Raw genomic sequence first — 17,846 nt, 5'->3', positions numbered from 1 at the left:
TTATGGAGTAACAGTGTTGAAATGCATGCACAATCGTTTAGTTTTACACCTTTGGAGGTACAACAGTGTTTTTGAACATGTCGGATAGTGATATATTTCTTACCCGGTCATCATTTAGGGGTGTACGCAGCTGTGATTCAGATGATATAACGTTCTAACTGGAGTAATTAATATTATATTGTTTGCCTGTTTGAAGTGACCAATTTATTCGCACAAGGACAGGTGCATTGTCTAACTTTACATCAAATACATACAAGCAAGGTGAGTTTTCCCTACAATTTAAACATAACTGTTTTTTCCTTAAAAAAATCGACCATACGCATGTTATAGATATGATAAAACATATCTGATTGCTATGATAGCATTGCACTGGTATACTGTGAAACCTGTCTAATCCGAAACCACGTGGGAGCAACTTGTTTGGTCAGATTATTCAGTGTGTAGGAAAGTCAGATACTGTTGTATACTATTGTTGCTATTGTTGAATACGGAACAGTTACAAATAGGATGTAGGGAAAGCAGGTGTCAGATTAGACAGGTTTCGCTCTTAAGTATATTATGTTTAACCATAATCATCAGATTATATGTTATAAGGATTGTGAGATATCTCAGCTAAAAGACTGCGTATTATCCCAACTCGGTCAAGAATCTAGAATTCCTATTCCTCGTCAATTACAAGTTTTAAAATATGTAACAAATAATAATGCAAGACTCTAATTATGTTTTTTTTTTATTTTCAGAACAGTAACATCTAGGAAGGGGAAGTAATAATTTCAATGTAGGAGTGAACATTAATGTAAAATTTTGGACAGTCAAATAAACATGTTTGGTTTTCCTTACAGCAGCGTTTTTTTTCCTTCGTTCAAAATAGACTGTCCATTATTTTGGGGAATAATGGACAGTGGCCCTATAATAATGGACAGTGAGTTACATAATGGACTCCGAGGTGTCCATTATGTAATGTAATGGTCATATACAACAAAGGAAATTTTACTAGCTGGGTTTTAATGACCACTAGACGTTACATATATATTATAGTAAAAATATATATAACTACTGTTGGTAAGAAATTCGTGTCAGGTCCCTGTTACTGAAATCTAACTTCTGATGTCAAAAAATAACCCATCCTTAAGCAGTCTGAAAAACATACCCATGCAGAAACTTGAGAACAGTAATTCATTACGAAAATCGTCTGGATCAACTCTATCATGGTAGCTATAAAGGCTTGAAATAAATTGTACATATGACTTTAAAGTATCATTTATTTAACCGTAATCTCGTAGAAGGTCACCTCTGCTCCTGTGGTTGGGCAAATGAGACCACTGAACACTTTCAGACACACTAATGTCAAATTGTCTAATCTACCACCTGGTTATGAACGCATGGACACCTACATGTCGATTTTCTTTTTGTCAATTTTCAATTTTTCTTGATTTTCCAATAAAATTCAATATGTGTGTCTGTAACATACAAGTGAAAGCCTTTCAGATACGGGCAGTTTTGGGGGTAATTTGTAACTCAACTTTAGCATTACACATGTAAGCATTGATAACTTCAATTTTAGTTGAACCATATTTTTGCATTTTTTAAAGCATATCTTATTTTTCTTTGACATAAAATTGAAATGAACTGTGGTCTAACGCCATCGTGAAAGTTCCCTGCAGCAAATTCTGAAAAATTGTGGTCATAAATTTTAACTATGAAAATCTAAGAAGGCTGTTTTCAGCCATTTTGTTTAATAATCGGTCCTAAAATGCAATAATCATACACAATTAGGGGCCTAGGGGAACCTATCAAAAATTGAGAAAGATCCCTTCTTGACTTTCTGAGAAATACCGATCAAAATATTGTTAACGGACATACTGACTGAAGCAGGATCAGGACGAAAGGCCTCTAAGTCACATAATGGGAAAAGGTTTCTTTTAGGTGTTAGGTAATTGACTCCAGCCTAGTTTTACTTGAAATGGATATCAATGTTATTCACAGGAACAAACTCATGACAATAATTAGACTGCAAATGGCACTTCATGGCATAAGAAACTGGATATCATAAACAAGAGGCCCAAAGGGCCTTAACGGTCATCTGACTACCTTGGCAATAGTAAAATTAATTTCATATGGTGTCACTTTGTCAGAACCATGTCAGGATCATTTTCCATTTCCTTCAACAAATTTTATTTCAAACAAGAAGCCCAAGGGCCTTAACATGTAGGAAATTAATTAGATATAGTGTCATAGTAGCCTTCTTCAATTTGGGATCAACCAGAGATGTATAACAATACTTTGTCGATCCATGTCAGGATCATCTCAGGCAAGTTTCAGCCAAATCACATAGGCAGAACTTGAGAAGAAGTTCAAAATGTGTTTTCAAGATGGCGGCTGTGGCGGCCATCTTGGATTTCGGATCGACCCGAAAAATAACAACACTTTGTCGGGACCATGTCAGGATCATTTCATGCAAGTTTCAGCCAAATCGCACCGGTAGTACTTGAGAAGAAGTTCAAAATGTGTTTTCAAGATGGCGGCTGTGGCGGCCATCTTGGATTTCGGATTGACCCGAAAAATAACAACACTTTGTCGGGACCATGTCAGGATCGTTTCATGCAAGTTTCAGCCAAATCCCACAGGTAGAACTTGAGAAGAAGTTCAAAATGTGTTTTCAAGATGGCGGCTGTGGCGGCCATCTTGGATTTCGGATCGACCCGTAAAATAACAACACTTTGTCGGGACCATGTCAGGATCATTTCATGCAAGTTTCAGCCAAATCGCACCGGTAGAACTTGAGAAGAAGTTCAAAATGTGTTTTCAAGATGGCGCCTGTGGCGGCCATCTTGGATTTCGGATCGACCCGAAAAATAACAACACTTTGTCGGGACCATGTCAGGATCATTTCATGCAAGTTTCAGCCAAATCCCACCGGTAGAACTTGAGAAGAAGTTTAAAATGTGTTTTCAAGATGGCGGCTGTGGCGGCCATCTTGGATTTCGGATCGACCCGTAAAATAACAACACTTTGTCGGGACCATGTCAGGATCATTTCATGCAAGTTTCAGCCAAATCGCACCGGTAGAACTTGAGAAGAAGTTCAAAATGTGTTTTCAAGATGGCACCTGTGGCGGCCATCTTGGATTTCGGATCGACCCGAAAAATAACAACACTTTGTCGGGACCATGTCAGGATCATTTCATGCAAGTTTCAGCCAAATCGCACCGGTAGAACTTGAGAAGAAGTTCAAAATGTGTTTTCAAGATGGCGCCTGTGGCGGCCATCTTGGATTTCGGATCGACCCGAAAAATAACAACACTTTGTCGGGACCATGTCAGGATCATTTCATGCAAGTTTCAGCCAAATCCCACCGGTAGAACTTGAGAAGAAGTTTAAAATGTGTTTTCAAGATGGCGGCTGTGGCGGCCATCTTGGATTTCGGATCGACCCGAAAAATAACAACACTTTGTCGGGACCATGTCAGGATCATTTCATGCAAGTTTCAGCCAAATCGCACCGTAGTAGAACTTGAGAAGAAGTTCAAAATGTGTTTTCAAGATGGCGGCTGTGGCGGCCATCTTGGATTTCGGATCGACCCGAAAAATAACAACACTTTGTCGGGACTATGTCAGGATCATTTCATGCAAGTTTCAGCCAAATCGCACCGGTAGAACTTGAGAAGAAGTTCAAAATGTGTTTTCAAGATGGCGGCTGTGGCGGCCATCTTGGATTTCGGATCGACCCGAAAAATAACAACACTTTGTCGGGACCATCTCAGGATCATTTCAGGTAAGTTTCAGCTCAATCCCACTGGTCAAACTTGAGAAGAAGTTCAAAATGTGAAAAGTTAACGGCGCACGGCGGACGGCGCACGGCGCACGGCGCACGGCGCACGACGACGGACGAAACATGATGACTATAGGTCATCCTGACCCTTCGGGTCAGATGACCTAAAAATGCACATATTTTGCAATGTACAATACATTTTATTGCAAACAACAAAAAATAGATAATATGCTCACACAATTATTCAAGAGGCTAATGTGGTAAATTCAGTAAAAAACTGATTTTATAAGATTATTAACACTTTAAATTGTCTGGCTCGCAGTTTGACACAAAAGTATCATGTATTTCAACAAGAGATTAACAAGAAACTGTCCATCTAATTAAAGATATCAAAGCAAAAGAAGAACCCCAACTTAACGCTCTATAGCTATAAATTACCTCTTTTTCTGAAATTTATGAATAAATATTGGTCATAGTTTGTAGGAATATCTATCAATAAGGCCCCACAAAAGAGGAGTGTTGGTCAGCTCATTGGTACCATTTGGAATATCCAATCCATCAAGATGCTACAAAGAAAATACATGTACAAGTATAACCAAATTCCATTCGTAACTTTCAGAGAAGAAGTTGTTCATAGCAATATAATTAAATTGACCCCTTTTGGTCTCACCCCAATGTGCCAAAAGGATGGCTAGCAGCTTTGATCAAATTCCAACCAGTGGTGTTATAGAAGAAGTCAATTTTGTGAATTGTTTGAAAGATATGAATGCAGGACAGCATGGTATGGCTTTCTACAAAGTGAGCTAATATTAATTAAGTTAAACAATTTGATATACATCTACTGTAACAGTCTAACTTTACATATACATTATCACAATCAGTATAGATCAGTATAAAAATAGAAAAAAAATAAAATAGGGTTTTACAAACAGATCCGATATAATCACACATGGCAACAATGTATCCATACGCACTAGAATAAATTTTCAAACAAAATTTTGATTTGTAAAACTAGAGACATTTGAATTGTTTGAATTGTACATAATTAGAATGAAGTTTCATGTTACTAAATAGGTCAATGAAAGCTATGTACATGTATAAGTATTTGAAATATTGCATTATCATGTAAAATTAAAGTACCTGCTATGAATTACAGAGTAATCTCCCCTTGGGAGCGCATACTGATAGCTACCAGTTATATGAATTTGTACAGAAAAATTCCGAAGGCCGATTTACCTTCATGGTCACCTAATTATAAGTAAGTCCATAATTTAGTCAAATTTGATTTTTAAAGTCATCAATTTCTCTGTAAATGAATGTCAAAATAGTCTGATTTTCAAACTTATCTGAGATCTTACTGATGTACATGTAAAAGGATACATACAAAGTATATATTAAGCTCAGTTAATATTTATTCAAGTTATCATGTTCATTCAAAGATAATGTTAATGGATGACTGACAAAAGACTATGGACGACTGACAAAAGACTATCGCCATAGGTCATCATGACCTTTATTCAGGTGACCTAACAAAAATTTACAAACAAATGGCATCAATTTTTTCCTTACCAATGGAAGATAACTCTCAATACCTGAATGAAAATACCAACTTCTGTTTTAAATAAAGGGAAGTTACTCTGACAGGCCTATCCTTATACAAGCAGCGAGATTCAAATTCCTTTTATGGCATGTTTCTAAAATAAAATATTATAACAACATTAACAAGTTTTCATCATAAAAATTTCATGAGTTAAAAATTATCACAAGAAGTGTACAAATTGCTCAAAAAATATTCTCCAAAGAATCCATTATGTGATTTCTATATAATTAATTCCACAGTAATAAATAAGGACACTTGTTAAGGAAAGTAAATCTATAAATCAAGCATGTAATATTTCAGGATTTCTTCATTTATGGCATAGGCTTTTGGACGGTATCAATTAATTTTACCAACACAAAGTAAAATTGTGTAAAAAGCACATGCAGAGAAATGGAATGTATACAAAGAATCTGAATTCAAATCAATAATTCTGAATCCTCATCTTATAGGGATGTTATCATTACAATATAAGCATTAAATTCAATGCGTAGTTTCAGAGACACTGTTTTTGGTTTTTGGTTGTCCTCCATATGCATATTACACATAGTAAACTGTATTAGAAATGGAATGTAGCGCGCGACATAAGAAATATACATTTACAGGGGGTCAGTCCAATCATTGGTATAATTTTGAATCCCTGGCCCATCCCATAGGAATGTTATTATTACAAAATGAGCATTGTATCAAATACTTAGTTTCTGAGAAGTTGTATATAACATATAAATAAGACACTCCACATAATATATGCACCCCTTCATAATCATAAACTTTTATATTCTTTACTTTTAATGGGTTTTTTTTAATTGTGCCAGTGAAAATATTATGCTTTACTTTTACATGCATTGCATGAAATAAGAGAAAAATATTTGATTATTTTTGTGCAACATTCATAAACTTGTTGAATAACATAACAATAGATATCTGTATATATAATTTAATTTATATAATTCATGATGACGAGGGTATATATTGTGCCTTAAAAAGATTATTTTGTATATTATAAAACAAATAAATACAGTCATTCAAATCTACAACAACAGTGATAATCATTGCTGGATGGTGAATACAAACTCCATCTTTAGAGCTCATCTCTAAGTCCGGACTCGCTTGTCGGTCTCATCACCTTGACCTTTTTCCCAAAATGGATATCGAAGTTCTCTGTATCCTCATTGAAGACAATCTTTCCATCCTGTGATAGAATCACAAATGTATCAATAATCAGCACTTTGCATATCTACTGGGTAAACATCCTACGAATAACATTATATAGCTTAAAGCTATCATATGACCAAAACCAATGCCCATATAGTTCAGAATTCCATCTTTGCATATTACAGAGTTAGCTCCCTTGCTGGTAGGTATCAATTGTTAAGTCATTATTTTGTGGGTGAAATTCACTCTTATCGCCTAAATGTATGACGTTATGCTCCTAAACACATGACGCCACAATCAATACCTACCCGCAAGTGCAGATAATTCTGTAATATGCAAATTCGGAAAAGCTTTGAACAGAAAAAGTATCTTGTATATATATTAGATATATCTTGGATATATGATATTTTGGATATATGATATCGTTACTGAATCAGCATTTGTGAACACAAACTTTTCAAGTGTTGGTTATTGTGGAAAGTTAAAAACTTGTGTAGAGATGGAAAAATATGTAGAACCCATTAAATGCTTTTTCTATAACAACAAGAGAGCGAGCCATAGAGCATGAAACTTTAAAGATCATAAAACTTGTATACTAACACCATTGTCCTCCTCGTGCTCATGATCATCCTCACTCCCACAGGCAAAGGTCTCCTTGTTGCAGGCAATGTGAGCGATGTGTAAGTAAGAATGTCCCTTACGACTCTTCTTTGTAAAGTACTCTTCTAACAGAGGGACCAGGTCTTCTTGATGGTTGTCTGCAAAAATCGGTTAAGAAATATCTTAAAAACATTGTAAGCATTTCCAGTTTATTCATTCATTCCTTAATCAAAACAAAAAATCAATCACTAATAAAAATTCTACACATTTCAAAAGTTTACTCAATAACATTCATTTTGTTAATTAATATAAAAATCAATAAAACACTTTCCATACCACAAAAATTTACTAATTCATCCTTTTATCAATCCGGTCTTTGCAATTCATATAAGAGTTATATACCCCTTTGCTGGTAAGAATCCATTGTGATATCATTATTTTGTGAGCAAAACTAACATCTTTTTTTGGTAAGTATGATGTTACGCTCACAAACACATGACGGCACAATCTATAACTCCCCACAGGGGAGATAATTCTGCAATATATACAGAATAACAACCCGGTTAGCCTTAATGTGTCAGCATTGGACGGTCTTTATACTCAAATGTGCAGTTAAATTTTATTCTTATGTTATTAAACTGTTGTGATAGCTAGAATACAGATTTATAACAAAATGTTTTTATCTTAGATAAAACAATACACTAAATATATTTATTAAATCAAATTTTTATCTGTTTTTGACCATATGTTTTCATTATCAGGTCACAATATGATTATGATTTTGATTAGGAATCTTGAAGAAGATATATCCATAGCTAAATGAAATGTTTCCATGACCATACAATGTCATATACTTGAATACCATAACCTGATTATTCAAATGGGTCAAAATTTTCGTTATTTTGAAGATGCTCCACCGCCGACAGAATATAAATGATATTCATCATTTGAACAATAATTGGTATTTAATCATGTATATGTATGCCTTATTTACACAAAAAATAACATAAAATAATTTATTTTGCCTTTGGTGCATGCGCAATCATTACTGCATTCCATAGAGAATATAGTGCAAAGGAATTTTTTCGGGATACAATTAATTATTTTTTCATATTCTTAAATTGAAGTAAAATTAGAAGCTCAAACTTTTCAACGGTGGTAATGGTGTAAATTAAGTAACTTTTGCAACCGAAGAAAAAACTAATCGTCTGCTCCTGTTTTTGATGGTGAAAAAATACCATTTGTCAGCGGTGGAGCATCTTTGAAATTTAAATTTGAGCAGTCTGGAATTTTCGCAATTTGACCTTCGGGGAATATATCATTGAAGTATTTCTAAATATTTCATAGATCAAATTTTTGCAAACACAGCAATGTCCAGCAAAATCACAAAAATTTATTCTCCTTCAAACATTTTGGTACTTACTCATTAGATGTTTACATGCTTTAACGAGCTTTTTTGGATTGTACTCATATTTTTGGAAATAATCCTCATGACAGACTTTTTGCAATCCATCTCTAACTCTCTTTTCCATTTTTTCTGAGGTATGGTACTGTAACACTCTCTGGAGCTCTGAAATTATGCCAAAGTGTCATTTTGTATGTCATGCCTACTTCTGAATAAGTTTTTTTATTTGTTGAATGCATTATTTAAACTCATAAATACCAATGATTGCTAATATATATATATTCAAACAACAATGATGGAATTCTCAGAATGAGACTTCACCCACTTTATATACTTTAAAACTTTCTTCGTGAAATATTGTTTTGCTGTTATAATTTCAGAAAATTGTTTGTATCTTCAATGTTGATTTGAAACTTATTCTTTTGCTGATAAAAGATTATAATTACAAGGTAATCTGATGAGACACTTTTGAATCACTATGCTGTCTTGCATTGTCATGCTCTCAGAAGTTTCTCAATGTCATGCATCATTGGATAACTAGACGATAAATATTCCACTTTACCATTCATTGTAGCTTTGCATCCAATGCAGTACATTTCTGAAATATAAAAAAAAAATCTTTACAAAACCAAATTTATTTAGAAATTGACAAATAATAAAGTATACAAGTACTAGTTAATTGTAAAACACCCTCTTCTTTCTTCACACAAAGTCCTTTTTGACAAAGATTACCTGGAGTGCATGGGTAACACCTGAATACATTAAATGCACTTGGCCACTACCTTTAAAGGCCCACTATCTTTCCGAAACTTTCGGAAACAGCCTTTGACATGTAAAGGGAATGTATGTAACAAGATTGATGATTTTGTAGAGTCGCTAAAGTTATTAGTTTACCGTTAATACTACACTTATCATCACATTTTAAACAGTTTGATTTAAATCAAAGTACTGAAAGTACTGAACTTAAGCCTAAAAAAAGTTACAAATCAAGAATTATGATAAATGTCAATGCACAATAGAATGGCCATCAATTGCTATAATATGTCTATTTAATTTTATATGACAGTTAAAAAATGTGGCTTGTAAGAAAGATTGGGAAACTAGAGAAAGAGCAATTAGAATTGATATAGGCTATAGTTAATTAATGTTAAAGCAGTTTAGATGACCAGGACCACACATAGGGTCATTAGGACTCAAAGGGGTCAGGAGTGTGAGAAAGTGTCTGTGAGGTGTCTGTGGACAATAGTGTGAGGATGCAAGGTTCATTTAGAATAATTCAGTGTACATGTAATCTCTTGGTCCTGAGACAGGACAGTAGGGTCATCAAAAGACTTGTGAAGTGAAATATAGCCACACCTCCTAAAGATGTAATTAACCAATAGAATTTGAGAATTTAGATAGATAGATTAATGACAGATATAATATGAATAGGAAAGAGATAGACAGAGATAGAAGGAGATCAGAGAGAACATGTTGACAGGGGGAGAAAGTGGTCAGTGAGAACAGGTCAGGGAGAAGAGAGCAGAACATCAGGTCAGAATGACAGAGTGACAGAGACAATGGATAGTAAGATATAATTCCACAGGTAGTGGTGATGATGAAGGAAGTAAACAAACGAGTATGGAGTTGAAGTATGAGATAACACCAGAACTGTAATAATGATATACCAACAAAAAGAAGAATAAAACTAGTAGAACTGGATTTACAGACTTAGTTTCTTCCTCCACGGTACAAAAATACATAATCACCATCAAATCAAAAAATAGGCCAGAACACCATGAAACTGATCCGGTCATATTTATATCATTAGTTTCCATTTTATATCTAGAATATATTACGTTTTCAAAAGTAAATATTTTATGGGTAGATTGCGTTAAATATTTATAATATATCATTTACATGAAATACAAGCATTTTCACCAGTCAAAAACAACTTTGAATTGCAGTAAATACCAGTCCTATTGTGCTTTTGAGACACTTCTTATTTGACAATAAGCTATCAGTAAATATACAACCATATACTTGGTAATGCATAGATTTAAAAAATTTGATGCATATCAATCAGTTATCTAGCGATACCCTTGCAATTTGTCTTTCATTAAAATTTATACACTTGTATATATTATTTTTCTCGCTATTTTAAGTTCTAAAAGTAGTGTATGTAAAAATAACTTAATTACATATTCTTTATTAAAAACTGAATGTCTATAAAAGATCATACAGAATTAAATCCACTTCAAACTATGTGACGTCTTCCACTTATTGTAGGCTAGTCTACCTAAGTAAATACAGCTTGTTTTTATTCTTAATTACCAGTAACACATTATATTTATGATCCCAACCCCACAAGTCATCTTGACTGTATATTGCGTTATGGTACAATAATCATAACTTGTCATACATGTATACATTTTATATACCTCAAGGTGACTGTAGTAGTGTACTTATATATATGTAAATTTAGGTGTGGCGAGAGAGCTAGAGCAGTAGAAGAGTAAGAGCAGGAAGAGCAGTAAGAGCAGAGAGTAAGAACAGAGAATTGGAGCTAAGAGATACAAAACAGAAGAGAGAGAAACCTTTGAGTATAAGAGATATTTAGAGATTGTGAACTTATTGTGAACTGGATTTATAGATGTTGAATGGAAAATAAAACAAAAATGGAAAAGAACAAAAGTCTCCAGTGATCCGTTACAACAATTTGGTGGAGAATTCCGTGGTAAATTTCCCCTTACCAAAACTCACTGGAGGATTCCCAAGTGATGGACTGTGAAATGCAAAATGTTTATTCGATGGAGTTGGAGACACCCTACTTTCAGGAGGACTGATCACCCTCGATCTGCAAGGAGGACCTGTCACAGATGCGGATTTAATAAAGGAATCCATCACAGATGTCCAGCCAGAGGATGTACATGTTACAGATGTGGGAAATCTGGACACTTTGCGAGGAAATGTTACTCAAAATTGGGAAGGAGATACCAGTTTCCTGAACAGCAGCAGGAAAAACACAAAGATGTGCAAAAGAGAAAGTCACCTGTCATCATGGCTATTCAAAGACATAGAGAAGAGGAAGTTAAGTCAATGAAAAGAAAGAAAGACGAAAATTTCTTCACAGAAGCTCCATTTAGTCAAACAGACAATGAGGTAATGTTACTATACCTTTCTTTGTAAAATTAACTTGGGTAAACTGGTAGCAATGTTTTCACAACATGGGACTGATCATGAGGCGCCTAAGGGGATTTTACTGTACCGGTATACGAAGGGTTAGATAGTGAAACTTTTCACTTTTCATTCAAAGGTTTTGTTACATGTACATTGTATTTGTGAATACTTTTCACGGTCAATTCTAACAATAAGGATACACATAACTTCTGAGAGTTCATTTGGATGTATCACACCGAGTGAAATGGATCGTACATGTAATTACCTCAGAAACCAAGAAAATGTAGGATGGAATTCTGCATTCTACCATGTACATAAATGAGAATTAATGTTTGTGCTGTAATAAAAAAAATCTTCTGATGATTTCCATGTGAACATATTATGATAAGGTTCTATCCTCTATAAACCGGACACCTGTATAAACCGAACAAATAGACTGGTCCCGTTCACATCCGGTTTAGACAAGTTATACTGTATACATGTGTTACCTAGTGTAAGAGCAGGAACAAAGAGATAGAGGGAAACAAAGAGATAGAGGGAAACTACAATGAAATGGGAAAGATGGATAAAGAACTTGAGCAGTACCAATATGAAAACTGCATGTTGGAACAAAGTGTTAAGGACAGTTATATACAAACTGTTGGAATCATAGAGTGTATTATAGGTCTTTTGGAAACCACGAAAACCAATGAAAGAAACAAGAAAATCAGAGAAGACACCTTGAAATTAGCGAGAGACGAAACATTAAATCGACTTAAGAAATTGCTTAAATTGGATTTTTGTTTGGGACATTTACCCGCAGTGAAGACAATAAAGAAAGTTTTAATGATTCGGACATAGACAAACATATATGTGACTAAGAGATTATCTTGTGGACAGTGACATCTTGGATATAGTGAACAAATTTTGGATTATCTGTAGGTGAAATTGGATAAATAAGTGAAATTTAAAATCGTGTTTGGGACATAAGCTGTGAAATTTGGTGACAATATGATATACGCTAATAAATATGGGTTAACTAATTCCAATAGAAGATTGAAGATAAAATGAAACAGTGAAATATTTGAACTTGCAAAAAGTAGTAATGTGGAACTAAATTATATTGCATGTAAAGACTGTGCAATGAAGAGTGAATGAAGGAACATAATGCACCAAATGCATAAATCAGTGACAGTAACTTTCTATATGAAATGTATGTATTGTTATTGTGTAGTTGTGAAGATTACAATTAAGAAAATCTTTAACGATGTGTGTGTTTAGAAAAATGTCCAAGTGGAAAACTTAGGATGTGTGCTACAATGTATTTACATGTAGTGGTAATTACAAGTTTGTATGAAGTTTAGAGAAACTATATGCAGTTTAAGACATAAAAGTTTCAATTCAACATTATATATGTTGTGATGTGATATTAAGTTTTGAGAAACTATATGCGGTAGACATAATAGTTTCAATTCAGCATATTAGGTAGATATATGTTGTGATACAAATATGAAATTAAGAGAATTAAACTATGTCAAATTCTTATATAAATAGATGTAAGTTTCAATCCAACTAAATGTTGTGATCGATGTGAATTGAAATATTGACTGTCAGTGACTATGAAAAGCACTTAGACAAGTCATGATGCACTCTGTGAAGTGCCCTATTGTGTTTTTACAGTATTGCATGTGAAATATGTTACAAGTATGTATGAAGTAGGTGAGATGGTGAAATGAGCAAATTGTATTTTTGTCAAATTTAGGGACTAAATTTTTTAAGCGAGAGGGTAATTGTAGTAGTGTAAATCCTGTTAGCCAGGTATATTATGTAAGTGCTTGTGATTTGGGTTGTGAAGGGAAGTGTCATACTGTGCCAGCATCATGATGGTCAGCTAGGTCAGACATCCCACTGAGTCAAGATAAGGCTTGACACTCTACCTCTATGAATAGTTGTTTTTGTTTTAGTAGATTAAATGTACTATTTCTAATTAGTAATAACTATTTAGAGAAAAAGATAGATATCAGCTGAAAGAGTATGTTATGCAGTTTATGAAGATGTTTTTATTATCTTAAACAATGCGGTAGCTTGAGCACTGTATTAGTTTATAAGTCATTTGAGGTATGTAAAAGTAATTAAAGAGTAAATTAAGTAAATATGATGTGTTTAAAGTAAAACTAAATTGATATGGTTATAATCTAGATAATGTGTTCTAGGGATGATAGTTTATAGATTTTAAATATCATTATTGGTTTTGTCAGGAATTAGGTTTAAAGTTTAATAAGAAACACAGTGTTGTGGATTCTGGGGTCAGCCTGGGTTTTAGTAGGTGGCCTTAGGGGGTGACTTCTCTGAGGGTCACCATGAACTTATATATATGTAAATTTAGGTGTGGCGAGAGAGCTAGAGCAGTAGAAGAGTAAGAGCAGGAAGAGCAGTAAGAGCAGAGAGTAAGAACAGAGAATTGGAGCTAAGAGATACAAAACAGAAGTGAGAGAAACCTTTGAGTACATGAGATATTTAGAGATTGTGAACTTATTGTGAACTGGATTTATAGATGTTGAATCGAAAAAATAAAACAAAAATGGAAAAGAACACAAGTCTCCAGTAATCCGTTACAACAATGACCATCGATAGATGGCAAGAGGGCAGAATTGTTGCCTTCTGTGTTTGCACGGCTTAATGAGAATGGGGGCAGAATCTTTGTACATGTAATTTTTAGAATTTTATAATTTAAAACCCAGAATTGATTATGTGATGGTCGTTAAACTCTTCAATTAGAATTGTTTCATTGGAAATTTGTTGAGACAAACTTTTTACAGTTTAAAAATCATATAGGTACATGTATATGATTTTGAAACACATAAATACCATTCTTATTAGATACATGTACATGCATGTTGGAGAGTCTGGATAAACATGTACCAAATTCTGGGGGGTAAACTGGGATGAGGTAAAAACTAGCTGGCAAAACATGTAGTAAGTGATGCTGAATACACCTCAATTATTGTCATGACAGGCAGCCGTGAAGTGGAGCTGACGGGAGCTGTACAATGCGTAAATCAAGCATGTCTGTCACAATTAACCATGCATTTACCAATAATATATGTATATATATATATATAATGATCAAAATTAATTTATAAACGGTACTCATTCAACATTATAATATGGTATTTTATAACCATACCATAGTCAAAATTATATCAGGTTTCTGATATATGTACATGCATAAAGACAGTGTCAAACAAAATATAAGATTAACAAATCCAATAATCAATAAATAAATGTTTTTGTTAATTATACACCCGGTATTTTGATTATTTTGTAATTTTAGTATACGGTGTATAAAGCTTCATTATCAAATTAATTAAAATGCAACAACCAGTTAAAATAATATCCCTATTGACTAGCATTGTTGTATAACTGTATGTGTTTGTGTGATAAGTACAATGTATATATGTAGAGAGGATATGCTACCTAAGCACAGCATGCTATAAATGGACCTCCTCGGGATGGGATAAGATACATATACAGGTGTTGTTAACTGTGATACATCTGACTGAACATACTGAAGGGTGCCCAATGAAGGCCCCATGCAGGACCCAGTGTGGCCAATGTTAGATATAATCATACCCATGTAGTTGATAGAACAGATTGAAGTCCAATGCAAGGGACCATGGCCCTAGCAGTCTTACCACGTAACAAAGTTCATCAATTTATGTGTTTGAACAAGAATTTCATCTACATCCTTGGTTCGAACTATCCAAAGTAAGATCTATTTGATAAAAGAACAATGTTTAAACTATATATGGACACTTGCTAAGAAAAACAACTTGAACTATCCATTGATGAGGTTTACTGTAACAACCTGTACGCAGTTAATTTGTTTCTATAACTTCTACTAAACATCTTCATTTATAAACTAAATTGTATAATATGTTTTGATACATTTTACTTTATATGTATGATTTCCAGTTATTAACGGCAATTTTATGTTGCAATAAATATTATATTTCTGATCGTAATAAATATTTCTATATGTCAAAGTCCATATAGATTGCATAAGAAAAATATCTTTTCTTGTATCTCTGTAACACATCATCTAGTCTGTCTGTTGTCTGAATGTAGTGGACATATTACCTGGACACGATGTTCACCTATAGTGGACAGCGTGTTCACACGTAGTGCACTCGGTGTCTATCTGTAGTCTAAATCTTGTGACTCTATGTCTACCTGTAGTCTAAACCTCGTGCACTCCGTGTCCACTCGTAGTTCACACTGTGTACACAAAATTTGCTGCATAATCTACAGGTATGTTTTTAGTAGTAAATAATCATTTCAATAATTTGCAGTCTGACACAGTGATAGTCAACTTACGTGTGGTATTAAAGTAGTAACATAAGATGGCCTGCATTATTTATTTTAATTTAATGATGAAAGGTGTAGTATTTACGATAATTAAAATATGATAACTTCTAACTTTTGCATCTCAACAAAAATATCCAACTCATACATAGATTTATTCTGACAACATACATGTTAACATGTACAGGATTTTTTATAATCCTATAATAGTCAGCTCTTAGAAATTTACGGATTTATTTTTTCAGTGTATAGATACTTTTGTGGCTGATTTTTCCAATGTGAATCGAGTTCATATTCAAATTGCTTAACTGTCCTAGACTGAACAACATTTGATGGGAGACTGTTCCAAGTATTCACGACTCTCTGGGTAAACGAGTGTTTTCTCACGCACAGCCTTGAATGTTCTTTGTACACTTTCAAATCATGTCCGCGGGTACTTGATCCCTGGTTGATTGAAAACAAATCTGCGACTTCTTTATCGGAGTTTACGCAAACGTTCTGTATATGACAAAGTTGAGAGACCTGGCACTTGCTTTGTTGCTCGACGTTGAACGTTTTCTATTGTTGTTACATGCTTTTCCAAATACGGACACCAGGCTTGAACAGCATATTCAATATGAGGCCTAACTAATGCCGTGTATAAAAGTTTAAAACTGTTCTGGTCCATGTATTCCATTGTCCTCCGCAACACTCCCATGATTGAATTTGCTTTGTTGACCTTTTCACATATATGTTTGTCAAAGGTAAGTTTATCATCTATAAAACTCATTTTACATTCCCTTGTTTAAAATTAGTGGTTTTTAATTCTAAGGTTAATTTGTCAGATTTTTTTTTTGCTGCCTTCTCTACTGGCAGGCGACCAGTTCTCGCCGAGTACCAGTTCTCGCCATCGCATCTGTATCTATACGATTTCCATGCAAATGTAGTCAATAAAGCCTTCTTCTGATAGAAGACACTTTCAAGCTGATTTCCACAAAAAAATTGTCTCAAATTCGTCTGTGATCATCAGCTGATCATACAAATCACAGGCGTCTTCTTCTGGTTTGATAAAAATATAATATCCTATCTCTACTATATGAACAATTTGTTCATATAGTAGGGATAGGATATTATATTTTTTATCAAACCAGAGGCAGACGCCTTAATCCCTATTGAGATTCCTCCTCTAGACTGAACTGGTCGCTTGCCAGTAGGCCTAATGTTGATGTGTTTGTCCCATCTAAAGTTATTTTGTAATGCAATCTATACTGCATACAATTTTTTTTGTAGATATACAGTACATGTATTTCGCCTCAACAGAGGGCAGTCAGCTGACAAAATTTGAAAATAGCCTACCTTTCAGTAAATCTTCTGGTAATGGTTCGTGGGCCATCACGGCTAATACGGTTGTGAGTGCAAGGAGCAGATACATCATTTTCTTTCTCGGTTGTGTTGTCAAGACTATATGCGGGCAGTTTCGCTCGAAATTAAGACACTTCTATTATATTTTGTAGCCAGTCTGGAAGAGACACGTAGCGTCAAGTTACCGGAAGTGTTGTTACGCTTGTTTGTTTTGATCGTCCGTGTCAGCAAAACGTTTTATTGTTCGAGGTCATGATCTGTCAGACGTTTCATCAGACTCGGATGGCAACAGTAGATTTGTGAAAATAAGGCCTTAGAAATCTTAGATAACAAACAGGGTATTTTTAAACGAACCTTAAACTCAGGATTTCTAATATGAATTTAAGGCAAAGCCTCAGAAGAGCGCAGCTATGTGTAAAAATGTGAATATATTTAGGATGATAACCTCAGAACGAGAGTAAATCCTTAAAATAGT

General features: G+C 34.2%; 1 protein-coding gene across 1 annotated transcript; it reads right to left on the bottom strand.

The window, feature by feature from the left end:
- Nucleotides 1-3,957: 3,957 nt before the first annotated feature.
- LOC138312171 (uncharacterized) lies at nt 3,958-17,588 on the bottom strand. Its single transcript, XM_069253177.1, has 5 exons — nt 17,366-17,588; nt 9,090-9,125; nt 8,546-8,692; nt 7,123-7,280; nt 3,958-6,559 (listed from the first exon to the last, which is right to left on the bottom strand). The coding sequence occupies exons 1-5, from the start codon at nt 17,442-17,444 to the stop codon at nt 6,449-6,451; spliced, it is 531 nt and encodes a 176-aa protein (XP_069109278.1). The 5' UTR covers nt 17,445-17,588; the 3' UTR covers nt 3,958-6,448.
- Nucleotides 17,589-17,846: the final 258 nt, after the last annotated feature.

This window comes from Argopecten irradians, unplaced genomic scaffold (genome assembly GCF_041381155.1).
Source record: "Argopecten irradians isolate NY unplaced genomic scaffold, Ai_NY scaffold_0232, whole genome shotgun sequence".
Classification (NCBI taxonomy): Eukaryota; Metazoa; Mollusca; class Bivalvia; order Pectinida; family Pectinidae; genus Argopecten; species Argopecten irradians.
The sequence above is the reverse complement of the archived record's forward strand: the minus strand, read 5'-3'. Positions and strand labels throughout refer to the sequence as shown.

Coding starts and splice junctions, on each gene's coding strand:
- LOC138312171 (XM_069253177.1), bottom strand. CDS start 17,444: ATGATGTATCTGCTCCTTGCACTCACAACCGTATTAGCCGTGATGGCC. Junction 8,693..9,089: donor ATGCAAAGCTACAATGAATG/GTAAAGTGGAAT, acceptor GCATAATTTCAG/AGCTCCAGAGAGTGTTACAG. Junction 7,281..8,545: donor AGCATGTAAACATCTAATGA/GTAAGTACCAAA, acceptor CGATTTTTGCAG/ACAACCATCAAGAAGACCTG.